This window comes from Eublepharis macularius, chromosome 9 (genome assembly GCF_028583425.1).
Source record: "Eublepharis macularius isolate TG4126 chromosome 9, MPM_Emac_v1.0, whole genome shotgun sequence".
NCBI classification, from domain to species: domain Eukaryota; kingdom Metazoa; phylum Chordata; class Lepidosauria; order Squamata; family Eublepharidae; genus Eublepharis; species Eublepharis macularius.
In genome coordinates, this window is record NC_072798.1 from 95,668,622 (window position 1) to 95,695,423 (window position 26,802).

General features: G+C 43.9%; 1 protein-coding gene across 1 annotated transcript in view; it reads right to left on the bottom strand.

The window, feature by feature from the left end:
• The window catches only part of CDHR3 (cadherin related family member 3), a 60,799-nt gene that overhangs the window by 12,539 nt on the left and 21,458 nt on the right, over positions 1 to 26,802 (bottom strand). The window contains exons 7-14 of the mRNA XM_054988828.1: positions 24,853 to 25,004; positions 19,212 to 19,401; positions 15,698 to 15,866; positions 13,094 to 13,193; positions 12,875 to 12,973; positions 12,355 to 12,584; positions 4,629 to 4,800; positions 2,533 to 2,777 (exon numbers count right to left, since the gene is read on the bottom strand). Coding sequence (XP_054844803.1) covers positions 2,533 to 2,777; positions 4,629 to 4,800; positions 12,355 to 12,584; positions 12,875 to 12,973; positions 13,094 to 13,193; positions 15,698 to 15,866; positions 19,212 to 19,401; positions 24,853 to 25,004 — 1,357 coding nt within the window. The remainder of the gene's footprint in view (positions 1 to 2,532; positions 2,778 to 4,628; positions 4,801 to 12,354; positions 12,585 to 12,874; positions 12,974 to 13,093; positions 13,194 to 15,697; positions 15,867 to 19,211; positions 19,402 to 24,852; positions 25,005 to 26,802) is intronic.

Here is a 26,802-nt window from a genome sequence, read left to right on the forward strand (position 1 = left end):
GTGGCCCCACCCCCTGATCTCGAGACAGAGGAGAGTTGAGATTGCCCTCCATGCAGCAGCGCAGAGGGCAACCTCAACTCTCCTCTGTCTCGAGATCAGGGGGCGGGGCCACCAGCCATGTGACCATTTTCGCCAAGGGCAATTTAAACTTTAAAAAACTCCCCCCTTGTTCCAGCTGACCCAAAGTGATGTCATTGTGCGGTCCTGAGTTCCACCAGTGAGTTCCACCACCATTTTTACCCGAAAAAAAGCCCTGATAACACCCAACGCTTTCTCCCTGCTACAGCGAGGATGCAGGGAGGAAGGAGGCATGGCATAGCCCTCTCTCATCAGGTCTTGAAAGCTAAGCTGGGTTGCTGCTTGGATGGAGGACTACCAAGTAAGACTTTGCAAAAGAAGGCAATGGCAAACTACCTCTGCGACTCGCTTGCCTGGAAGCCCCTTGCTGGAGGTCTCCATAAATTGGCTGAGACTTGACAGCACATACATACATACATACATACATACATAATGAGAATGCAAACATAGAGAGAGTATGGAATAGTTACTCTTCTCCCTCTGTAGAGGGAGAGTCTCTTTGTCCTTCCCCCCGCCATCGTCTACTGAGGATACCTTATCAAGTGGCTATTCATAAACTGCAGTTCTAAGTAGAGTTACCCTTTCTGTGTCTATTGAAGTCAATTGACGTAAAAGAATGTAATTGCATTGAAAATGTGCTTTTACATTTTTGTCTATATTTGTCTGATAGGATGCATTCATATTTTGTTCCTGCCTTTTGCAGGTGCTGTAGTCATCTGTGAAGACAGAAGAGTTCGCTACAAAGAAGTACATAAGAACTTAAAAGTTGACAGATCAAAACCAGTTTTCCTCTAGTGCTGGGTTCAGCAATCTTTTATAATTAATGAGCCAAATAACCTCGAAATTTAGAGGGAGAGATTAACAAAGAGTGTAAGAAAGTCTGTTTGCATAATTATACAATTTAACATTACTGTTAATTGACATATTGACTCATAAATCCATTATGTTGTGCAGCCCAAACACTGGCTGTTATGACTCCATTATTAGGAAGTGCTCACAATAAAGGCTTGTCAACACATTACGAAGTCCTTGTGTTCATTGGTGAAGAAGACACGGATTTTGTATTAGAGGTGCGAGGGGAGTTCTCTGCCTCCCACACAAACCTTGGCTCTTTTCTGCTTGTGGGCAAAGCAGGCAGAGAGAAGCAGCTTTATCCTCCCCTCCTCTGCTGTTTTTGCTTTTGCAAGCTCTCTGGTGGAACTGCACCAGGGTGGCGATGAGGCAAAAGCTGCTTTCTCCCTGCCAGTTTTAATTGCAAGTAAAATAACTCCCCTCGGTGTCTGATGCAAAGACTGTTGTTCCATTATTGTTACTTGGCTTAGTGAATATCGTAACTGTTGATTATATTGTATTTTCACTTGCATTGTGTAATCTGCCTTGGATCTCAGCGAGAAAGGCATAACAATAACAATAACAATAATATTATTTCCCAATGAACATGAGGACTTTGTAATGTGTAGGTAAGCCCTAATTAATACACAGGAGCACCCCGTGCCACGGTCTTAGCGCACTGTCATAAAGCTGCAGATGATATGGACTTGGATGACTGCGGACTGTTCACCTCTCTCATTTCACTTTTGGTAAAGCATCTCTAACCCAAAGCCCATTTGCTTCACATATTGGTTATTCTAGCACCCCACCTACCCCTCCAATATACCTTAACTTGAAGGGTTTGTAAAAAGTGACATTTTGATCGGCACTGAGTCATGTTTGGTTCTAGAGACGCAGGTTGCAGATCCCTGATCTAGCACAGCATTCTGTTGTCTAAGCAAATAGCACAGCACAGCTTGATAATATACACATAGATTTTTCCCCCTGCATCTGTAGGGGTGTGTAAATGGACCAGGAAGCCACGGCGGGCATGTGCATTACACCTGACGGTTTGTGTGTAGGATTTGGGCTATTCCATATCAAACGTTTGTAGGAATCGAATGAACAGAATATTCACTGATATTGCATTTCTTTTTGAATTGCAGTCATTTGAACACTCACGTATTCTGTTTTACAGCTCTTCAGCACCAGGCCTATTTCTTTGGTTATTAGATGTTTCATCGTATTGATTACACTGATTTACACTGCCGAATCTGCCTTGAACCTCAGTGAGAAAGGCATACTGATTATCAAGGCTTTTTTTCTGGGGAAAGAGGTAGTGGAATTCAGTGGGTTGCCCTCGGAGAAAATGGTCACATGGCTGGTGGCCCCGCCCCCTGATCTCCAGACAGAGGGGAGTTTAGATTGCCCTCCGCGCTGCTCCAGCAGCGTGGAGGGCAATCTAAACTCCCTCTGTCTGGAGATCAGGGGACGGGGCCACCAGCCATGTGACCATTTTCAAGAGGTTCCGGAACTCCGTTCCACTGCGTTCCCGCTGAAAAAAAGCCCTGCTGATTATAAATAAAGTAAATAAATAAACCAACATCAGTCCACATTCATTGTTCAGCATTCTAGCAGACTTACTGTTGTTGGGATCACGGTGGTTGGATTAGGAATGACTTTAACGGTGAATGTCACTGTACCCGTTTGAATGAGGGTGGTAGCTCTATTTGCCACTGATAACAAATTATCATCTGTTATTAAGACTTCCAGCCTGTATTCCCAGACTCTGTCCAGGCCTCCTTCATAGTCAAATGGGGATAGAAGAATCAGCCATGAGGTACCAGAGCCAGCACTTGGCGAAAAAGCGAAATGGTTATTCACATTACCTAATAGTGGAGTCAGAGAAAACTCAGAGTCAATAGGACACATAGGAACACAGTTTAAAGGAAAACGACTGCATGGAATGGATCGATTCATGACATGGTCAGTTTCCATGCATAAATGTAATGCATACATTTTGTTCCCATTTGACAAACACTGCATGCACGTGCAGAAAAACCTGTGCCCTTATACTTGGTACGTGATGGCAGATTCAGGCAACCAGTTTAAATTACAGCACAGTTCTAAACAATCCTGAACCCAAGGATATAGCGTATAGCTCTAATGAAGCACTATATGCTTATCATGTGACGACTGCAGTTATCCTAGGATGACTGCAGGACTGAGAGTCATATTGTCCCAAGTCATTTGATTCTGTCTATCATGTTGTATTTTATTGTATGGTCATTGTTAACAATTAACTCATTTTTGCTTTCTGATGTTGGTGCGTACGTTTCATATAGAGTTTCACTTTTTGCCTTTGTTGCTATGACAATAAGGTCTAATGTTGCAAAAAAAAAAAAGAGGGTGTTACCTGAACTTGCAGTTAACCTATTGATTTCTTGTTTTAATTGACGTCTGTTTTAGTGGATTCGGTAAATTTGTATTGTACACATAATTGTATTCTACCTAATTTTTATCTGATTTAATGGTGACTTTGTAATCTTGTGATGGCCTTTGGCTATACATAATAAACTCTGATGATGAACAGTTAACTAAAATATGCAGTCGACAAAAGGGCCTAGAGGATTAAACATAGAAGCTTGGAGCCACTGGAGGGTTTCTTCAGATGGAGGGCCTTCTGCCTCCCTCTTCCCACTGCAAGGGCATTGGGGGGCATTTGTAGCCATAACTAGAGCCAGGGCTTTTTTTCAGGGGGAACGCGGGGGAATGGAGTTCTGGAACCTCTTGAAAATGGTCACATGGCTGGTGGCCCCACCTCCTGATCTCCAGACAGCAGGGAGTTTAGATTGCCCTCCGCGCCACAAAGTGGCGCGGAGGGCAATCTAAACTCCCCTCTGTCTGGAGATCAGGGGGCGGGGCCACCAGCCATGTGACCATTTTCTCCGAGGGCAACTCACTGAGTTCCAAACCTCCTTCCCCAGAAAAAAAGCCCTGACTTGGAGGTAAGAAAGTCACAGTCTGCAGACAGAAATCCTTCTGTCTATGGAAATGCTCTGATGGATCTACTCCATAGAGTTGCCAACTCTGGGTTGGGAAATTCCTGGAGATTTGGGAAGTGGAGCCTGCAGAAGCTGGGGTCTGGGAAAGGGAGGGACCAAAGCAGGGGAGTCTATTCGCCAAACTCTGTTTAGGATTGCACTGAAAATATTTGCAAATGTCTATACTTAGGCTGGAAGCCAGGAGTTAGATGCAGTGCCTTCTTGCTTGTTTAGCTGGTGGAAAAACAGATTTGCCACTGCATAATGTGGGAAGCAACTCTTAGAGAGAACTATGGCATGAAGCCACTTCGTACTATACAAGCCCACCCAAGGGAAACACACACAAAGTAGACTTTTAGATTGCTAGAGGCGAGCACCAGTAGATTGAGAGAATTCCTAGGTATTATATGGATGTTGAAATCACCACAGTCCACGACTCTTTGGCTTGGCTGCAATCTTGAATGATTGGATAGCACACCTTAGAACCTGCCCACCTCTGCAGCTGCACATTGTAGAGGAAGGTCAGTAAAAAGTCCAACTATTTTAAAATAAATTTTCCTGCTATAACTTAAAGCACAAAAAGGATGTTGTTGTAATGTATACCTGCTTTATGAAATTCTACCAAAATCTACAAGACTTTCCACACCCAACAGCTTCTGTTGTGCACCATGAAAGTGAATGTCAAAAGTCAAGTACCTGAGTTAATAGTGTAACGGAAAGATCGGGGACTTGAATCTCGGTCAACGCATGATATATAGAAACCATTGATGTTGGTGCCCGGAGTCAGGCTCACCGGAATCTGCAACAAACGTGAATTGGTGGAGCAAACTGGTTTTTCATCATTTGCTTCAAGAACATTCACTGTTACCTGAAAGACAGTTTAAAATAATTAATTAAAGCTTAAAGTTACACTTCTTACTCATTTGTAGACATTGATCTTCTTTCCTTTAGTTGAGCAAGAAAAAAAGGCTTGTCCTTCCAAATCCTATTTGTGTCTTTAGATCTGTGGCAGGAAAAGTTTGCAGTCTTTTAAACTAATGATTTTTTTAAGAATTCAAAGGAGCCAGTTTTACAAGACAGATGGATAGCCATTCCGTTGAAATAAATTTATGCAGAGAGATGCCTAGGTCCTTGCAGGATTTTTTTCTCAAACTCCTGCTCCAATTCTCAGAGCCAAGCTACAAGTGATGAAGGACACTTGAACGGCAAGTGAACAGACGCACGTGTATTCCTCCCTGTTCATGTAGTGATCAAGTGGAGTGCAAGTGAACAGGGAGGAATACACGTGAGTCTGTTCACTTGCCATTCAAGTGTCCTTCGTCACTTGTAGCTTAGCCCTCAGTCTTCCAGTCTTACCAAAGGTCTACCCTTTGTAAAGAGATGGCCAACTTTTTTTCTAGTCACCAGAATGCCTCTTATGCTAGGAGCAAAAGTACCCTAATATTATCTGGGATTAACCCATACCATGAGCCAAAGATGGGTGTGGGTAAGCAGGCAAGATGTTCCAAGGACACAGAACTATCTATTTTTTTTCTAAAAAATGTATTAAAATGCAGCAATGCATTTTAACCAGTATTCAGAGCAAACTGCATGTTAGGTTCACCAAAACAAGTGAAGGAAGAGAATGTACACAGTTATAGTTAGTTCTTATTATTCCATTCATTTCTAACAACCATAAGTTTTTTTTAATGCAGCCAACTGTTGCCAATTTTTGTCATGTAAAATATTCTTAGAATTTTGGATTGCTGTTAGTTTGACTATTGATAACAACTGCCACATCTTGAAGAACCATTCTGTCTTGTCAGGCAATGCCGGGTGTTTCCAATAATGAGCAAATACCATTCTTGCCAGACCAAATAGCAGCACTCCTCTGAAATGTCAGGTTTCAAATTAAGGACCAATCTCCATGTAATGATTTTCTTTGTTTTCTTTTTAAATCTTTGGACCTTCAATCCAGCTCCTCCTTATATTACCTTATACCTCACAACCAACACTCCTTTCTTTTCTCCACTCAGAGCTTCAGGTTTTCTTTACCTTGCCCAGGCTTTTGTCTTGAAAACAACAGTGTGTGTGTGTGTGTGAAAGATCGAGAGAGAGAGATCGAGAGAGATCTATATATTGCTACCTTCCTACCTTCCTCAAAAGGTTTTCGCTGCCACCGATCAATGAATTTTCATCAGAACTCATTTTAAGAGTAGCATATAGGCTCCTAGAATAGGGTTTAAGTGTGTTGATATGAACCATCTTCCACCCCTTCTCACATCTTTCTTCGGAAATTGCATAAGTGAGGTTGTCCCATTTGTCCCTAATGGCATAACGTCCTTCCCAGCTGGTTTTTAGTTTATCAGCTTCCACAAGTTACAATACCATCGCTAAGTCCCCCACTTCAAATTCTCTTTTGGGGGGCGCCTACATCACACCATTTCTTTTGTTTCGCTTGGGCCCTTGATATACCGTCTTGTACTATTTCTGATGTCTCTTCCCACTTGTCCCCAAGGATCACCACATAATCAACAACCCATGTTCTTTTCTCCTGAATTTTCCCCTCCCAAGTCTCACATATTTAGTGGCCCTCTAACTTTTCTCCCAAGCGTAAGCTCAAATGGGGAGAATCCAATGGTTTCTGAAGACACTTCTTTATATGCAAACAACAGACAGAGCAGCTTTTCACCCAAGCCACTGGGGTTGGTTTGCATATAAGCCATTATCAAATTTGTCATTAAATTTTTCTGAGAGGCCATTTGCTTGTGGGTGCCAGGTAGTGGTTATCCTACAGCACTCCCACGTAGTTTGCATCACTTCAGATAAAAACACTGTGCCTTGATCTGTTAATATTTCAGTGGGAAAACCTAAGGGCAGGAATGTTAAGCACTTCTGCCACCGACTTCACATCCACATAAGTTAGGGCTTCTGCTTCTGTGTAACAAGTGGCAAAATCTGTTGATGTCAGGATATATTTGCACCTTTTTCTAGTAGTTTTTAGGAGAGGCCCTATAATAGCTATTGCCACTCTGTAGAATGCCTCTCCAACAGCCCAGGGTCTGAGAGCCAAGCTACAAGTGACACCTGACACAGGTTGGACACTTGTCAGCTTCCCTCAAGTTTTGATGGGAAATGTAGGCGTCCTGGTTTTACAGCTTGGCTCTCCATTACAGCTGCAAGACCAGGATGCCTACATTTCCCATCAAAACTTGAGGGAAGCTGACAAGTGTCCAACCTGTGTCAGGCGTCACTTGTAGCTTGGCTCTGAGTGTAGCTTGAACTTTGTGCCTGTGTTTCCTTTCAAGCTTCTCTTTCGTTTTAATTTTGTCATCAAACTTTTTAACAGTATTAGAGCTTTTTAATGTATCATTTTCTTTGTAAATTTTATCGCTTGGCTTTTCTTTTGCCTTTTCTACAGTTTCAGTTAGTTCTTTCAAATTATTGTTGTTATCGTTATTAGGTTATAGGCTGCCTTTCTCACTGAGATCCAAGGCGGATTACATCGTGTGAGTGAAAATACAATATAATCAACAGCTGGGACATTCATTGAGCAAAGTACAATAATGAACTTTGAGACTTGGGACATTGAGAGAAACAGATACGATAGGGAATGGTAGCAGAAAATTTTAAACAAGCATAAAAATGAGTACGGAGATAAAGTCTATCTGAAACAAGGCATAACTAATTTCCATGGCATGTTTAGTAGCATTAAAACTCCCTAGTAGGTGCATATCTACATTAACAGACAGTACTCAGGCAGACAGTCTCTCCACACAAGACATATTACATGGGGACGCTCAAGTGAAGAGAGAAAGAGAGAGAGAGAATGTTAGCCGGGAAGCATAGTTTAAAAAGACAGAGCTGGCAGAGATTGCTCCTCAGAGGGTTTGTTAATTTAATCTTTGCCTCCCCAAAGGGGAGGTGAAATTGACAGAGTCTTCGGGAAGGCAAAGACAGTTTGCCATTGCCAGTTTGATGCTGGATAGCCCACACCCATATGATTGAGGACTCGCAGCGGCGGACTAGGGAGGCTCTGCCCCCCTGTCTGTAAGTAACGCTTAGCAGTGGTATTGTCTGTGCATATCTGTACATTCTTGCCTTGTACAAAGCGAATGCAGGCCTTCAGGGCATATCTTATGGCCCTGAGGTTGTGAAGATTGATATGGAACGATGATTCTTGGAGGGGGGACATACCTTTTACCTGAGAGGTCCCTCAGCTAATCCCCAGCCAATACACATCTGTATTGATGGAAATCTGAATCAGGGCAGAATCAAAAGGGGTGACCGCTAGATTTTGTTTGTTGCTCTACCACTTGAGGGATCTGTGGATGGACCTTCAGGTGGAGAACCGCTTGTATGACTTCTGGCAGTGTGGGTGGAAAACTCTGATGAGCTCGTTTGGGAGGGGATGAAGTCTCAGGGCCAAGCTACAAGTGACGAATGACACTTGAACGGCAAGTGAACAGACTCACGTGTATTCCTCCCTGTTCACTTGTCATTCGTCACTTGTAGCTTGGCTCTCAGCCTGGCAAAAGGAATTATCAGAGTCAGGGAGGCCATAAAACCTAACTATCTTTGTATTTGTTTTACGCTCTGGTAACTGTAAGAGAGTACCTTGTTCAAAGTGAGAAGAAACTTTGCTAGTCTGTCTGGAGTGGGAAAGGCAAGGCCTTGAGAGGAATCTAGGGGTGCACCCAGGGCTTTTTTTCTGAGAAAAGAGGTGGTGGAACTCAGTGGGGTGCCCTCGGAGAAAATGGTCACATGGCCGGTGGCCCCGCCCCCTGATCTCCAGACAGAGGGGAGTTTAGATTGCCCTCCGCGCCACTTGGTGGCGTGGAGGGCAATCTAAACTCCCCTCTGTCTGGAGATCAGGGGGCAGGGCCACCAGCCATGTGACCATTTTCAAGAGGTTCCGGAACGTTGTTCCACCGCGTTCCATCTGAAAAAAAGCCCTAGGTGCACCTACAGAAATTATCCTTTGCTGGGGAACAAGGGATGACTTTTCCAGAGACTCAATCTGTCCAGCAAGTTCAGAATGAGAGATATGTCTTGGGATAATGATTCTCTGGTTTGGTCCACTATTAGCCAATCATTGACATAGGGGAAAATGGTATAACCCCTTTCCCTGAGCCCTACTGACCTTCATGAGAGACAGTCTTGTGTAGTGGTTAAGAGCGGCAGGACTCTAATCTGGAGAACTGGGTTTGATTCCCCACTCCTTTGCTTGTAGCCAGCTGGGTGATGTTGAGTCAGTCACAGCTCTCTCAGAGCTCTCTCAGGCCCATCTACCTTACAGGTGATGGTTGTGAGGATAATAATAACATACTTTATAAATTGCTCTGAGTGGGTGTTAAGTTGTCCTGAAGGGTAGTATATAAATCGAATGTTACTATTATTATTAATAAGATACTGTTGAAAGTAGCAACATCTGGTCTACAAAGATGAAGAGAAGAAGACCCTACCCTACAGGGGGCAGCTAGAGTTTGTCAGATAAGAATGTGAGGACAGCACCTCTCTTTCCTGTTAAGTGTCACTTCCTTGTCTTGTCTCCAGATAGGCTTTATTAGGGGATAATATCCTCCTTCTTCTATGCATTGAGAAACTCTCTCCCCTAGCCAGCTAGATAGCAAGATGCTGTCTCTATCTCTCCTCCTTATTATCGAGTTGTAGTTCCTAAATAAACTTCTTAAAATAAACTTTACTGTCTGGCTATATTTTTGGCACTCAGGCAATCGATATGAGGGGCAGAGGAGAGCCTGAAGGGGGCAACCTTGTATTCGTACTTTTGGGGGCCACGTTGGAAACAAAGAAACTTTCTGAACTGCGTGTTTATTGAAAAGTGAAAATAGGCATCTCTTAAATCCACAGTAGCAAACCAAGTGTGAACTTTTAAGAGGGGTAAAACATCTCTTAAAGACCACATTCAAAACTTTTTGAACACTATAAACTTGTTGAAGGAATGGAGGTCTAAAATGGGGTGAGAGCCCTCTGACATTTTGTCTATAATAAAATAATGGAAAAAACCTGCCACCTGTGCAGAAGGATGGAACCTGTTCTATGGCTCCCTTTGCTAGCGATGACTCTGGTCCTGCTATGAGGAGAGCGGGAGAAGGAGGCGGGTTGCAGAGGGTGGAATGTGTGTGTGTGTGGGGGGGGTTGTCTTGAATTCCAGGCAATAACTCTGGCTGGTGATGAGTGTCTGCAAATTACTATGCCAGAGGCTATAGCTCTGGATGAGCAATCGCTAATATGTCTAGCAGAGTTAATTTGTTGCTTAGAGAGCATTAGAGCCTCTCCTTGGAGGATCTTAGCAAGCTTCTGTTTGTCATCAGGAATAAGGTTTAATTAGGGACCTATCTCTTCCCAGAGGAAAAGTTGTATGATGGCTTCATAATTACCTATATGGAAAGTTAATGCCACAGAGGCATAGCCTTTTCTACCGAATATGTCAAGTTTTCTCCCTTCTTTGTTGATGGGAGCTGAATGACCCAAGTTTTTTTGTAGGCTTTCCCCCTGGAGTGCCTCTGTCACAGCAGGGTTGGCCAGAGGGTGCGTGAAAAGGAAACCTGACCCTTCTTGTTTGGTCTTATACACATTGTCCAATTTCTTCTATGTAGCTGGGGTTGAAGCTGGTCTAGCCCAGACATCTTTGGTTAAATCAAGCATGCCCTGCCTACTGGGAAATGCTACTGGATCTGTTGCTTCCAAACAAAAGACTTTGAATACTGGACCTGAACATGTCGGAGTAGAGCAATTCACTCTAAGGACCTCGCCATCCAAATAAACTGTTCAGTGTATAAACTGAGGCCAGAATGAAAAACAGAAGAAACCCAAAATGAATGTTTTAGATGGGGAAAAAACCCCAGTCCTGGAGAAATCTGAACCCAATGGATTAATCAGTGCTGTCTGTACTGCAGGGTCCACTTAGCTTTGACCCAGGCCATGGCGCCAATGGTATTGGGTTTTGGCCTGCATAAGCATACACTGACATAAAGGAAACTTCTCAGTCACAAATCCCTCAGTAGACAGGTTGCTGACAAGGGGGAATGGAGAGGGTTTGGCCTTTAGATAAAACACAGCTGGACAAGTTAGCTGACCAAACTTTTAAAACAATTAATAATTAAGTGCCATCAAGTCACAACCGGCTTATGGCACCACCCCCCATGTGGTTTTCAAGGCAAGAGATGAGCAGAGGTGGTTTGCCATTGCCTTCCTCTGTATAACGACCCTGGGCTTCCTTGGTTGCCTCCCATCCAACCAGGGCTTTTTTTCTGGGAAAAGAGGTAGTGGAACTCAGGACCGCACAATGACGTCACTTTGGGTCAGCTGAAACAAGGGAGGAGTTTTTTAAAGTTTAAATCACCCTTGGCAAGAATGGTCACATGGCTGGTGGCCCCGCCCCCGATCTCCAGACAGAGGGGAGTATAGATTGTCCTCCATGCTGCGCGGAGGGCAATCTAAACTCCCCTCTTTCTGGAGATCAGGGGGCGGGGGCATCGGCCATGTGACCATTTTCAAGAGGTGCCGGAACTCCGTTCCACTGCGTTCCAGCTGGAAAAAAGCCCTGCATCTGACTACTAACCAGGGTCAACCCTGCATAGCTTCTGAACTCTGACAAGCTCAGGCTGGTCTGCACTAGCAGTCAGCTCTCCTCCAGCAGCCATACCTAATGAAAACACTGGTCCTCAAAAGAGAACCTTGGCACTACTTGGAGGAAGGAAACTGTCACCATATTTGGAGTGGCAAGGAATTTTAAAGAAGTTGATGGCAAGGAATGAGAGAGGGGAACTGTGGCTCAATGGTTAAGCATCTGCTTGCCACATACAAGGTCTCAGGTTCAATCTTTGGAATCTCCAGTTAAGGATCAGGTAGATAGGTGATGAAAAAGACCTCTGCCTGAGACCCTGGAGAGCAGCTGCCAGTCGGCGTAGACAATACTGATGATGAAGGACCAATGGGCTGATTCAGTGTGCAGAAGCTTCATGTATTCAGCATGTTTCGTCTTGGCAAGCACACAGGGTTGCCAATGGAACCAGAACTCTGCAGAGTATTTCTCGTAATCGGTTAACCCATCCCTGAACAAACTGCTATTTTTAGTACTGATTCATTCATTGTCCATTTTCACACTACTAACCTGCTTCCGTAACGTTGCGAAACATCGCGCGAAAACTGCAGAAGATAGCGTCTTCTCTCGAGAGTTTTGCGTGATGCCGTGCAAAACTCTCACGAGAAGACACTATCTTCTGTGTTTTTTGCACGACGTTTCGCAACATTACGGAAGCAGGTTAGTAGTGTGAAAATGGCCACTGCCTTAAAGCTCAGACCAACATCAGCACTTTTCAGCAAAATCCCCTCTTCAGATGATATTATAAAAAATTAGGAAGAAAAAGGTTAGTTTAATACAGTATGCATGTTTGTATAAGGATTGGCTTTTACTCACTGACACAGTCGCAGTATAGCCCTCATTGTCAGAAGCCTGAATGGTGAGAAGGTACCTCTGACTTGTTTCGTAATCTAATTGAGCAACTATTTCTACTCTGCCATCTTTAGGATCAATCCAGAATACTTCTGAGTAGTCACGGGTGCCTCCTCCAGCCACAATTGAGTATGATATCCCGGTAGATGGTACATCTTTGTCTGTTGCGGTCACTGTTCCAATTATAGACTTCACTAAAATTAAGCAACATTTGAAAAGGACTGTTAGATATGCAAGTCTAAAATATAAGCATATCATCAAAGACTCCAAAGAGTCTCTTAGAGAAGCAGTCGCGGTTAAAGGGTTTGGTGGTGGTTAGAGGGTGAGAGGGCTGGAGCTATATGGGCTGCAGCAGGCCCCTCCCCTGGACAGCACCTAGACAAGGGAGTTTGAACCCAGGGGCTCTCCAGTTGAGCATGCTGTAGATAGGCCTGCTTAGGATTGTTCTCTCGCAGTGCTCATTCTCAGCTCAGTCGTTATTTACCTGCTATTATTTCTGATGCATTGAAAACATATGAAGAATGACTGAAGACTGGTATAAACTCATTCACAGGGAGTATTCTAACATAAATGTAGATATTATCTGTAAATATAACAATTAAGACAAGCGTAAGAGGGAAACATGGCTGCACATCCTCTTTTAAAGAGATCTGTTCTTCCATTTTTTTAAACAAAAGTAGAAAAGACTAAAAGGGATACTTGCTCGGATAGAAAGGCGAAACAATATCTTGCACCACAATATTCAGAATATAGTCCTTCACTGCTCCATCAGTTTGATTTTCAAGATCCACATTTCCCACCAGCTGCATTAAAACAGATATATTTTTGTTTTTAATATAAGATTTTTATACAAAAAAAAATGAGTTGCTTATAGTCAACTTGTAATGATTTTAAGTGTGTGTGTGTGTGTGTGTCTTTAAATGCTTGGTGTGGTACAGATGAAGATTGGAGGTGAAAGAGAAGGATGAGTGAATGAGATGACTGGTTGAGATCAAGAGTGTGAGCTGAGTGAACTGCAGTTTTTAGTTACTGAGTGGAGAGAAAAGATTCATTCGGCTTTCTGGTTTAGACAGGCAAGCTGTGTGCAGCCTGAGATTGTCTATGTATTGCTGAGAGAAATACAACCTGTGTGGAAACCAGAACTGTGCGTGTCTGAGAAAAAACATTCATTCTATCTATAACAGGCAAACTGTGTGTGTGCCGAGGGCCGGATCTAGGGTTGCTGGCGCCCAGGGCAACCCTAGTCTGGCCCCTTGCATGCACGCGCGCACAGTGTGCATGTGCTCCTGGCACTGCGTGATGACGTCACTTCTGTGATGTCATCACGCAGGGCGGAGCGTGCCGCCCACGTGGTGCGCCGGCGGAGGCAGCATGTGGGGCTGGGAAGCCGCCTGCGCCATTCACCTCCCCGCAGGACAGGGGGTGGGCGGCTGCCCCCTGTCCTGCGGGGCATGCGAATGATGCGGGTGGCCTCGCAGCTCCCTGCACTGCCTTTTGTCTACCCTGCAGGACAGGGGGCGTGCGGCAAGCCGGCCGCCCCCTGTCCTGTGGGGCAGGTGAAAGGCAGCACAGGGGGCTGGGAGGCTGCCCGCGCTGCCACCCATGCACTCCTGGCAGCTGGCAGCTGCTCCCAGTGCTCCCTCCCTGATGGCACTGGGGGCAGACTACCCCCCCTGCCCCTCCTCAATCCGGCCCTGTGTGTGCCTGAGAAAGTTATATATATATCTGTGTAACTGAGCCTATGTAAGGAACCAATAACTATCTTTGAAACCATCAAGCTTAAGTAATAGCATGAAATCGATACTCTTCTTGTAAAAATAAGAAGCGTTTATTTAAGAAGAGTTTGTTTTGGTTTTTTCCCCCATTCTAGAGTATATGTTATTCCTATATAGCCATTCCTTTCCTCAGGGCCACATAGACCCACAAAGGAGCTTGACACTTGGGCACGTTATTAAAGGAGAAATTTAAATTAACTATTTTGGAATATAATTCCTGGTGCTTTTTCTTTGATTTCAAAAGAAAAGTGGAATGTACATTTTTAAATAAACTATAAGGCTGCATATGTACATGTCCTTCTGCTGTCCTAAGATTTCCTAGGCCAACAGTCAGTGCTTTTGACAGAGCATCCGATGTACACAGACTACAGGGCCACTCACAGTCATTCCTAGTCCAGGTGCCTGCCCTTATACCCGTTCTGTCCCCCAATCCCAAGAAACATCTAAACCCTCTAAAAATGGCCAGAGTCACCATCCCCTAATGGATCAGACTGCACGAATACCTTGTTTGAAAATAACGAAGAAACACCTATATACTGTTTTTATTCTGGTAGGATGGCTACAACACTACTGAGTAAGAAGAGCATGAAATATCCCATGCACAGAATTATAATTTAAAAGGGAAAAGTCATGGCATATAAAAAAACAAGAATTTGCATGGCACTAAATTTTAAAAGCAGTAAAATGTCTCAAAACTGCAAAAGGGGTCATACAATCTTGTTTCTTCTTCTGCCTTGGGAATGACAGCCGACTTTGGCTAACAGTTCCCTTACAAGCCTCCTTGGCCCTCTTCTTCCAATCCTGCCCTGGCCTGCCTGTGTGGCCTTCTCCTCACCCACAGGGGATGGCAAACATGAAAAAAAAACCACAGGAAATGGATGGCTGAAATGTGGATGTAAAAGCAGCACTGGATAATATCTGCCATCAGGGCTTTTTTTCAGCAGGAACGTGGTGGAACGGAGTTCCGGCACCTCTTAAAAATGGTCACATGGCCAGTGGCCCCGCCCCCTGATCTCCAGACAGATGGGAATTTAGATTGCCCTCTGCACCACTCAGCAATCTCAACTCCCCTCTGTCTGGAGATCAGGGGGTGGGGGCACCAGCCATGTGACCATTTTCGCCGAGGGTGATTTAAACTTTTAAAAACTCCCCCCTTGTTCCAGCTGACCCAAAGTGACGTCATTGTGCAGTCTTGAGTTCCACCACTGAGTTCCACCACCTCTTTCCCCAGAAAAAAAGCCCTGTCTGCCATGGAGCATGCTTCCACCAAAACTTATGTTTGTACATGTTCCGTAGGAGATTATTCATGTTCAGTAGGCCCTGGCATGAGCAAACGGAAGTTTTAGCAGAAGAGGAAGTGCACTCCATGGCACATGGAACTTGTTCATAGGATCCAATCCACAGAATTTAGCTTCTACGAGAAGTATTTTTCTCCTGACTGTATAGAATCTAAAATAATTGTTTTACTCTTTTGGGAAATTTGCTTCTTTGGTAAAAAAACAATCATGCAAATAAAACAGTAATTAACTGACCTTAATTCTTCCAGAACCAGGTGGGTCCTGTGCAAATTTATGACTTCCAACTCCAGACAGTCCAGTGAAGTTAAACAGGTTGTTTGGTGCGACAGCGTCATGGTCCTGGCAGGAATTTTTCAAGTCAAAAATAATTGTTCCTGTGCTGATGTTTTCCAAAAAACTCTGTCTGTTTAAAAGGAAGAAACGACTTCTAATGGATATTCCAAGCTAATACTTTGCATTTATATCACCCTTTCCCTATGTGATCAAAGAGCTTCACATGCGGCAATGTTCCCTAGGGCATGACCTCTTGGGAAAAGGAATTCAGCACCTCGGGCCCCAGCAAGACTTAGAGCGAAGCGTATTTTTTAACTTGTCAGGGATGCAATTTTCCCTGGGAACCGTAGTTGAAAACAGCATTATGTCCCAAGTGCAGGTAGGCAGGGGAGGGAAAGAGCTTTTCAAAGACAGTTTTCAAAGACAGAGCTGCATGGGGTCCCTTGGGGAGCGGAACTTTGCCATTGTGTTCTGGCAATCTCAACGGAGAAATGAACTACCAGCTCTTCCTTCCCCCTGCCTCTGTGCGTAAGGGACGGGGTCTGGTATTCCCCTCTCCATTGAGATTGCATGAAAGCAATTGTTAAGATCCTCTTCCTCAGAGATCTTGTTTGGCTCTGTCTTTGAAAACTGTCTTTGAAAACTACAGTTCCCTGGCAAAATTGCATCCCCATAACATGTGTGTGGCGTCACATGTAGCTTATGGCTCCTAAGAGCTGGCCATAGGCACTGTCAGCAGACTGCAGGGCCACGGCTGATGGCTCTGTTCGCACAAGGAAAGATGCTTTCTTTCCCTCTTTCATCCATTCGTCACAACATTGTCCAAACGTCAGGCTAGCAGCCAGTGTTTTCTGCCACCAAGCCAGATCACTGCTTGGCCGCATGAAGTTCTTTGCAGGATTAGGATTCGGTTTCGTTTTCCCGGCCATGTCGGACGTTCCTCTCCGCAGGTCCGGGGGGAACTGTCTGAGCAGCCTGACCAGGCGGTTGACCCGCGAGGGTTAACCTCCAGGACTCCCAGTGAGGGAGCCTGGATCCGGAGCGCCGCGGGAAGAACCGTCTGGAAGTAATGCAGGGGGTAAATTGCCCGCTTGCTCCAATGGAGGCCGGCAGACTTGCGCAGCACCGCTTGTGCTGCCGGGCCATGGAGAACGGCAATAAGCAGATTTAAGGTGAAGACCTGTAAGTAAGCGAATCCCTTCTGATTTTTAAGCGTATGCGAAGGATCGGTGGGAATTGAAGCTAAAAAGGCGCAGACTTCTTCCCCTGCACCAAGTTTCGGAACTTAGTTGGCATTCCCCCCCCCATTAAGATGGCGACGAGAAAGCAGAGCCCAGCAATGAGTAAATCGGTGATGGCGACGTTACAGGGGAAGGGGGAAACTTTGGAAGAGTTGGTGAGACGAGCAGTTTTCGATGCTGTGCAGCCCTTTGTAGCGAAACTGAATGAAATGGGGCAAAAGGTTGATTCAGTGGAGAGCGAGGTGAAAGCCATTAAAGAAACAGCGACCGGAGCAGAGCAGTCTGCGCACGAGAACGCAGTACTCATGAAAGCAACAAGTAAGGAAGTGAAGCTTTTGGAGAATCAATTAATAGGATTGCAAGTGGACCGTGCCCAAACGGTACTGCGTCTTCAAAATGTAAAAGAAGAGCAAAGTGAAAATTTAAAAGATTTGGTGTCTGGATTTTTGGCACCATTCACAAAGGCAACTAAAGAAGAGATAAAAAACGATATTTTGGAAGTCCGGCGCACATCTTCAAAGTATGCAATGAAGCGGCAGCTGCCTCGCAAGATTATTATTGACTTTTCATCTAAGAAGACTTGGGACACCATCTTAGACAATTCGTATAATGTGGACTTGGATTATTTGGGCAATAAGGTTAAAATATTGAAGGATGTTCCATTTTTTGCTCGTAAAAGAAGATTCAAGTATAAAGGACTTGCGGCTTTCTTGAGGAAATGTGATATAAAATATAAGTGGCTGTTTCCAGAAGGCGTCTGGTTCAGATATAAAGATCAAACTTACAAGATTACATCGGACGCGCAGCTGACAGACTTTTTGTTCAACCATCAGGAGTTTCAGCAGGAAGAAAGTTCGAAGCCTGAAGGGGAAAGTGGGGGGGAGGAAAGAGCGGGCGCAGCTGCTCCAGCTGCGCAGAGAGAATTGAGACAGAGACGCAAGGGGGGGGGAGAAGTCCTGATCCTGAATATAATCTGTATTGTATAAAACCTACCAATCTGATAGCATATTAGAAAGTTAACTTTTAAGAAAAATTGCAGTATGAAGGGAATACAAGACATGTAGTGTAGTGTTTGTTGTTTGTATGTTGATTTTCCCTTTTCCCAATTCTCCCTTCCCCTTCCCCCCCTCCCCTTTATACTTTTGTAGTCTTCTGTAGTTTTTTTATGTTAGATATTAAAAAAAAAAAGTTCTTTGCAGGATTAGATCTCAATCAAGCCCTTGGCTGGATGAAGCTCAGGAACCAAAGTAGGCTGTCTCCTGGTTCTAACAGGACAAATTAATAATTCATCCCTAGCTTGGCAGGTAACTTGTGTTGGAATATATGTTGCAAGGTCCGACATTCAGTCATTATGGGGTTAATGTGTTTACCTAGGGCCAAGCTAAAAGTGACGAATGACACTTGAACGGCAAGTGAACAGACACACATGTATTCCTCCCTGTTCACTTGCGCTCCACTTGATCACTTGATCACATGTGATCAAGTGGTGTGCAAGTGAACAGGGAGGAATACATGTGAGTCTGTTCACTTGCCGTTCAAGTGTCATTCATCACTTGTAGCTTGGCCCTCACATGTATTCCTCCCTGTTCACTTGCGCTCCACTTGCGCTCCACTCGATCACAAGGTGATTGAGTGCAAGTGGAGCGCAAGTGAACAGGGAGGAATACATGTAAGTCTGTTCACTTGCCATTTAAAAGTAATTTGTTACTTCGAGCTTGGCCCCTAGTGTTTCTATTGTTTGTGTTGACTGGAAGAAAACCTGCCACAGGGCCAATAGCCTTATTTGATTCAAAGCCTGGGGAAACTGAGGTGTGTTTGTAAACTGTTATTGGTCAATAGGTCAGGTGACTTCTTTCCCAAAAGGTCAAAAAGAACAAGAAGAATCTCAATTATCCATGCTTTTAAAGTTTGTACTCCATAGTGTCAAGGTGTAGCTTATAGAGTTTCTTATTTTGTAGGAACCCCATGTACCTTTTTCCTTTAGAAGTAAATATTTTTAAAAGCAAACAGGTCTCTGACTCTCTATTGGTTCAAGATCCATTGCAAATCTGAACTTAAACTATTTTAACCCATTTCCCCCCAACAACTTGTTTTATTTCTACTGGTAAATAATGACTTCTTCTCTGTACAGCAAGAGTTGCATCGCAGTGACTTTAAGGAGAATACAATGGCCATAACCAGTGTTAGTTTAACTATTCTGCAAGGAACTGAACAGAGCAGAAAAATACTCATACCTGAAATTATATTGTTGGCATTCTGGCGGGAGGTCATTAATGTCTTGAACGGATATAACAATTGTAATGCTATTACTTTGTCCACCGTTAGGACTATCTTCAACAAGAATTTCCAAAGATATATTGGGATGTAGTTTTAGTGGCTCAATATCGCGATCTAGTCTTCTGGCCACTCGAATAACACCATTCTCTACAAGACAGAAATAAATAAATACATTTGAAAGTGAATTAGGTTGCAGATCTAAGAACATGTTCTTGGGAGTAACTCCCATTGAATAAAATGTGACTTAGTTCTGAGTAGACCTTAGTTTGCCTTGTTAGAGAACAATTCTAAGTGAGGGCCAAACTACAAGTGACGCCTGACACAGGTTGGACACTTGTCAGCTTCCCTCAAGTTTTGATGGGAAATGTAGGCAGCTTGGTGGAACGTTGGACAAGCGACAGTTGAAAAGTCCATTGGACAGCAGTCGGAGAGCCAAGCTGCGAGACCAGACGCCTACATTTCCCATCAAAACTTGAGGGAGGCTGACAAGTGTCCAACCTGTGTCAGGCGTCACTTGTAGCTTGGCCCTGAGTCTCATCAAAATCCTACCCGGGTCTGTTCAATATGGCTTACTCCTGGGAAAGTTTTTTTAACATCGCACTGGCTGCCTCCTAAATGCTTTTGTCTTCAAATATCAAAACTTCCTATACTTACTCAGAAATTTAATACTCGAACTAGTCACTGCATTCTCTGTATGAGAATTTTACTATGTTGCTATAAATCAGGAACATAAACAGGAAAGTTATGGTTGTAAGTCTCCTCTCCACTACGATAACGGTACCATGAAGGTGCATTGCAAAGATAGGAGACCTTGCAGTGGAGGAAAAAGTCTCTGAATTAAGAGGGTTGATTATCTGACAAGCTGATAACAATCCGGCAGCAATTAATATTTATAAGTTGCAGGATTTTTGGAGTATAAACCAAACTTTGCTATAAGTGTATACCAGTTTGTGCCACTAACTGTCATGGCATTTCCCAAGGAATTCTGGGGCTTGCCATTTGATAATATGCTGAGAATTCTGTTAGAAATCTTTGGCCTATCTCCCTCTATACTGTATTTCTTAGGACTCCTTGTGAAAAGAAAATACGTATGAAACCAACATACGTGTGTATTCTAAGATATAACACATAATCTCATGAGCCATTTAGCAGATGGGCAACAGAAAAAAAGGACTGAGTTTGTTAAGGTCTCTCTCAACGCTGACGTAGAGACACAACTTTTTGCTGGTATGAGGAAACCTATCAGGACTGGGTTCAAGAAAAATCTGCAGAGAGGAATGGAGTACAAAATCCAGAACTTGAAAAGGAACAGCCTGAACAACCAAAGGCCCTTTTCACACTGCTCACCTTCCCTCGCAACTAAGTGGAACATCGCACTAAAAACGCAGAAGATCACATTTTCTCACGAGATTTGTGCGACATAGCTCGAACTATAGGGGAACAGTTGCTGGATATGACCATGATAGCTATTCAAGATCTATTTGCACACAGAACGAGGGCTAGCCCAGCTGCATAACTAGACATGCCACAAAGGAATGTCTAACTTCATAGAAGCTGGCAACATTATTCAAAGATAGATGTATTGATGGAGGCCCAAAAGATATTCAGATGTATGAGAAACTGGTAATCACTAATTTTACATTGATTTTGTTAAGATAAGAAGTAGCAAGAATGAACTATTGTTACATGTTTTGAGAAGATCTTTTAAATATGAATTACCTTTTTTGGTGTAAGAAGTCATAAGATAGATAATAAGTTAGCCAAGGATTTGAGTCTTTTTTTTTGAAGTTTTTTAATTTTTTAATTACTAGTACTACAAAAGGGAAAAAATGGGAACAGGGAGAAGGGGAAGAAACAACACATAACAACACAAACACTACATCTACAAGTAATGCATTCCCTTCATACTGCAATTATTTAACATTAGAACTTTGTAAAATGCTGTTAGATTGGTAGATCTTATAAAATACAAAACTACAATCAGGATTAGGTTTTCTTCCCCCCTCTGGGTCTCGGTCGCAATTCTCTCTGAGCAGCTACAGTCACTGTGCTCGTTCCCTCCTCCCCTCCCCCTTCAGGCTTGAAATCCTCTTCTTCTTGCTGGAACTCTTGATGTTTACACACAAAGTCCCTTAGCTGGTCTTCCGATGTTATCTTGTGAGCTTGATCTTTATAGCTAAACCAAATACCTTCCGGAAATAACCATTTGTACTTTATTTCACGTTTCCTCAGAAGAGCTGCAAACCTTTTATATTTAAATCTTCTTTTCCGAGCTAAAAATGGAACATCCTTCAATATCTTAACCTTATTGCCCAGAAAGTCCAAGTCCGCATTGTATGAATTATATAGGATGGTGTCCCGGATCTTCGTAGATGAAAAATCAATAATAATCTTGTGAGGCAGCTGACGCTTCGTTGCATATTTTGAAGAAGCCCGACGGACTTCCAAAATGGCGCTTTTTAACTCTTCTTTAGTTGCCTTCGCGGGTATCGCCAAAAGTTCCGACACCAGATCCTTTAAATTCCCATTTTCCTCCTCCTTCACATTCTGGAGACGCAATATTGTCTGAGCACGGTCCACTTCCAACCCGATCAGTTGGTTCTCCAACAGCTTTAGGTCTTTGTTTGTTGCCCTCATGAGTGCTGCGTTTTCCCGAGCAGACTTTTCCGCCCCCCCCCCGCTGCTTCCTTAATGGTTTTCACTTCACTCTCAATTAAGCCAACCCTTTGATCAGTTTCGTTTAACTTGTCAACAAAGGGCATTATTGCTTCGACGACCAACCGCTTTACTAGCTCCTCCAGAGACTCTCCTTTCCCCTGCAAAGCAGCCGAGATAGATTTGCCCATAGCGGGGCTCTGCTTTTTCGTCACCATCTTAGGGGGGGGGGAATCCGCCAGCCAAGTTTTGATACTCAGTGAGGGGGAAGAAATCCGAGCCTTCTTAGCTTCAAATCCCACCAATCCTTCGCATACACTTGTAGTAACAGAAGTGATTCGCTACTTACAGGTTTTCACCTTAGATCTGCTTTTTGCTGTTCTCCATGGCCCGGCAGCACACGAAGTGCTGCGCAAGTCTGCCAGCCTCCATAGGAGCAAATGGGCAATTTACCCCCCGCATCGATTTCGGGGGGTTCTTCCCGTCGCGCTCTGGACCCTGACACCCTCACTGGGACTCTTGGGGGCTAACCTTTGCAGGTCAGGCTGCTCGGGCGCTTCCTCCCGGACCTGTGGAGAGGAGCGTCTGACATGGCCGAGAAAACGAAACCGAATCGCCAAGGATTTGAGTCTTTGAAGCAGGATGAACAGCTATAGTTAAGAGATGGTTGTGAAACCCTACAAATATAACAGACTAAATTGATCAAGAGCTTCTTCTGAGAAGGGGTTCCTTGCCTGTGACCTTCGTATTTTAGGGTAAGATACCTTTTGGGGCTGATGTAATCGCTCTCCTTTAATGATTTATGTAGTTATAATAGATTTTCTGTTGATTGAGTTGATATTAAGAAGGCGGAGTAATTATTTTCAATAATAAAGGTTTAAAATGGAAACAGAGACGCCATAATTGTATTAGTTGTATACAATACCCAGTACCGAATCTAAGATGTTATCTGTGGCATACATCTAGCCAGGAAATAAATAATTTGATATAGGAAAGCTCAGGGCTTCTTAAGTGCACGTCAAAATCTAAATCAGGCCTGACTAGAGTCCTCCAGAACATTGCTTTGGATCTGTATCTAAACACAACTCACCACTCACAAAACCATAAAAATAATTTCCAATAACATCCATAGGAACAGGGCTTTTTTTCTGGGAAAAGAGGTGGTGGAACTCAGTGGTGGAACTCAAGACTGCACAATGACGTCACTTTGGGTCAGCTGGAACAAGGGGGGAGTTTTTTAAAGTTTAAGTTGGCCTAGGTGAAAATGGTCACATGGCCAGTGACCCTGCCCCCTGATCTCCAGAAAGAAGGCAATCTAAACTCCCCTCTGTCTGGAGATCAGGGGGTGGGGCCACCGGCCATGTGACCATTTTTACGAGGTTCCGGAACTCCGTTCCCCCGCATTCCCTGTCAGGGGTGGTGGTGGTGGTCACTCACCAACCTCCTGCCTGCTGTTTTAAGCACTGATTACAGCCACTCAAACCCCTAGCAGGTCTCCTGGGAGGATGGCTTACCCTGTTTGTTTGAGACTCACCAGTCTCCAGGTTCTTTCACCTGGGAGATTCTGCACACAGTTGGTCAGATACTCAAAGATACAAAACTTATACAAACAGATGTTTTATTAACTCAGAGGAGTGTATGCAAATGGCAGGAACCACTCCTTTTAAGGCACAAACAAGAGGCATTAAAACAACAAACAGCTAGACTACTCTTTACTACAGCTGACTGACTAAAAACATAAACTTGCTAACTTGCATTTCTGAAGAGGCTTGAGGCTCATACTCACAATCCATAACCCATTTCAGGCAGGTATTCGTCTCAGGCCTGACCTGGAGCAAAGTCTCTCACATGCTACCATAGCATGGCATAGTTCACAAACATCTCAGTGAGTGTGTAGTTGCGCGTCATTGAACAGTGAGGAGCCATCCTTTTCTAAGATTGCCAGCCAATCAGAGGCACCTTGTAATCAGTGTTGCTGGGCTGAGAAGGCGTCCGTGCAGAGCCCAAACTCCCTTGTCTCTCAAGGACACCAGCTCCAGGTGCAATTAATTACTGAGCTGCACACGCCACTCCTAGAGTGTCAGGCCAAACTGGGCCTGTAAGAATTTAGAAGCTTAAACCAATATAGGCAAATGGGCTCACCAAGGCTCTGCTAGACATTCCCACTGAAAAAAAAGCCCTGCATAGGAACAACTGCACTATGAAAAACTAGGCCTATCTATATTGCAGAAAAGTCATAGAAATGCCTCATTTAGATGTGATCCTGTACATATGAGAAGAGACACCATGTCCTCAGAAACAGGTGAATGTAGCTGAAGCAAAGGCACATCTAAAACCACCCTAATCCAATTTAAATTCAAGTGGTTTTGCTTAACAAAATGATTGTAAAGGCACCATTTCAGGTTGCCTCCCCGTCCTTCAGATCCTAGGAGATTATTCCTCAGAATCACACGTATGGCTATTATGCAAGGTTGGCTCCTGTGGCTCGGTTCTGCTGATGGAGATGCTTTCTGTTGATGGGAAAGATCCAGCCCATAAGAGGTAACCACAAGTACTCTTTAAATGTACACTGGCTAATTCTGCACGCGTTGGATAATGCACTTTCAATGCACCTTATCAATCGTTTGAGGTGGATTATTTGTTCTGCACACACAAAAATCCGTTCCAAATGAACTATAAAGAGGATTGGAAGTGCATTATCCAACGTGTGCGGAATCACTCTGTTTTGTTATTTAATCTGGATTATATCCAAGAGGGGGCCTTTGAATTTTGCTTTGAGTCTTGTTTTATGCTTCACCCCACCCCCTCTCCTTGCCATGCTTCACTAATGCCTAAAATGGTATAATCCAGTACAGACATTGTGGACAGGGTACAGCAAGGCAAACAAAACGTGCACCCTGCCGTTCAGTAACCTCCAGGAATTCATGTAATTCAATTGTGTACCTGGGTTTATTGAGAAATAAGGAATCCTTTGAGGAGCAGTGATTCTGTAGCGGAGGCTGTCATCAAAAATGTTGTCTGGATCCACAGCTGTTATTGTGGTTACAATGGTTCCTGTCCTTTCTTCTTCCTTAATCCCGAATACGCTTTTTGTCCTGTAGTAGAAAATAAGCCACAAATGTAAATGGCTGATCAACTCTTCCTTACATTATTTATGACCACTTATGTAGCAAGGGTGAGAAAGTGAAGATCTAGATCAGTGATCTCCAGTTTTCCCAATACCAGAATCCGCAAGGGACCTGCTCTTTAACTTTTTTTTTCTCTTTCTCCTGCTCTCTACTTCTTTCCTCCTAGGTATAACATGCAAACTGATAAAAATTTATGATGCATGTGGCAACTTCCTCACATATTTATTCATAGCAAAATTCAGGCTTTTAATGTATGGCTCACTATAGTTTATAGGCTATTTTCCCTAAGAGTTTATTCCTAACATACCAGGTCTTCAAATCTCCAAGTTTATTCAGCACATCAAATCTTATGAAACTCTTATGAACCATGCATAACTCAGGTTCTCTGCAGCCAAACAGCAGCTGTGGGGAATGGCTGTTAAAAAATAAAAAACAGTCCAAATGGCCTCAGAATGACTTCGTGGGGGAAGGAAGAGGTCCCCACCGGAAGTATAGCGTCTTTACAGCGCGATTCAGAAATTGCACTAGAAAGACGCTACACTTCCGGGTGTTTAGTGAACATTTAGCGCAACGCCAGGACGCTCCGCGGGTGTGTGGATTCAGCCAATGTTTGTTTATTTTTGCATTTGCACCAAGGTCTTGTTTGATCACAAACGACAATCAGTTGGCATGAATAAAATAGTTACATAATAGTAAAAGTTTCATTTTTACCCTTCTTGGCCCAGAATTTAGTGTCGAGCAAAACGCAGTCTAAATAATAGCTTCCATTTGGACTTCCGGTTTGGGATTTATGGAGGTCTGACGCAGCTCAATTCGCGGAGCTGACCGGACTGCCGTTTCAAGCGGCCGGCGGGGGAAAAATAGCCCGCAGCCGACTGCTCTCAGGCGGAGAGCAGGCAAAGAATGCTCAAGACCCTAGGGTGTGTTAGATCTCGGACGAGGGGGGGCTCTGCACCACGGGTCCCCTCCCGATCCTTGAGGTCCCACCCTGCGACAGGTCGGCTACAATCTCTGCGGCAGTTCTGGGGCCAATTCGGCTGGCATAAGACCTACATACCCAAGCTTCGATTGGGGGAAGAAACGGAGAGGAGAAGTTAAAATCGAAACAGCGATTACAACCCGAGAAAAGGGAATGAGAAGGTAAAGATCACTATCTTCTGATACGGGACAGATTGATAAAAGTAGAGAGGAATAAAAGTAGATTTTCAAACTGCAACAGGCTAATGATAAAGAGGGGAAGACTCGGCAAGAGTTGTATTTGAAAAGAGACTAAGTTTAAAGAAGTTATTAAAGGAATTGGACTATTGTTTTGAATACTTGCGGTTATGGAGCTGTGAGAAAAAGATACCATCGCGAGACCTACTGTGGGAAGTCGGGAGACAGGAAGTGCGTAATAACAATAGAGCTGCTGGAGAGAAGCGGCCCTTGCTGGAGGGCAGGAAGAAGGGAATCGCCATCTTTGAAAGGGGAAGGGTCGCGGCCTCAGCGGAAAAGGAAGTAGGCCATCTTGGATTACAAAATCATAGAGAAACCATAGAGAAAAGACGCCCGACATTTTGGACTCTTTAAAATTTAATTTCTGCAAGAAGACCGGGACATTTGAAATAAAAAGACATTAAATTTTACGCCACGGAGCTAAGGAAGAGAGCGGACTCGTGGGAGCGAGCCAAAGCAAGCCCCACGATGTCGAAAAAAGAGTGGCAATCGGCAATAGAAAACCTGGACAAAAAACTTTTAGAAGTGATTAACGAACTTAAGGACACGA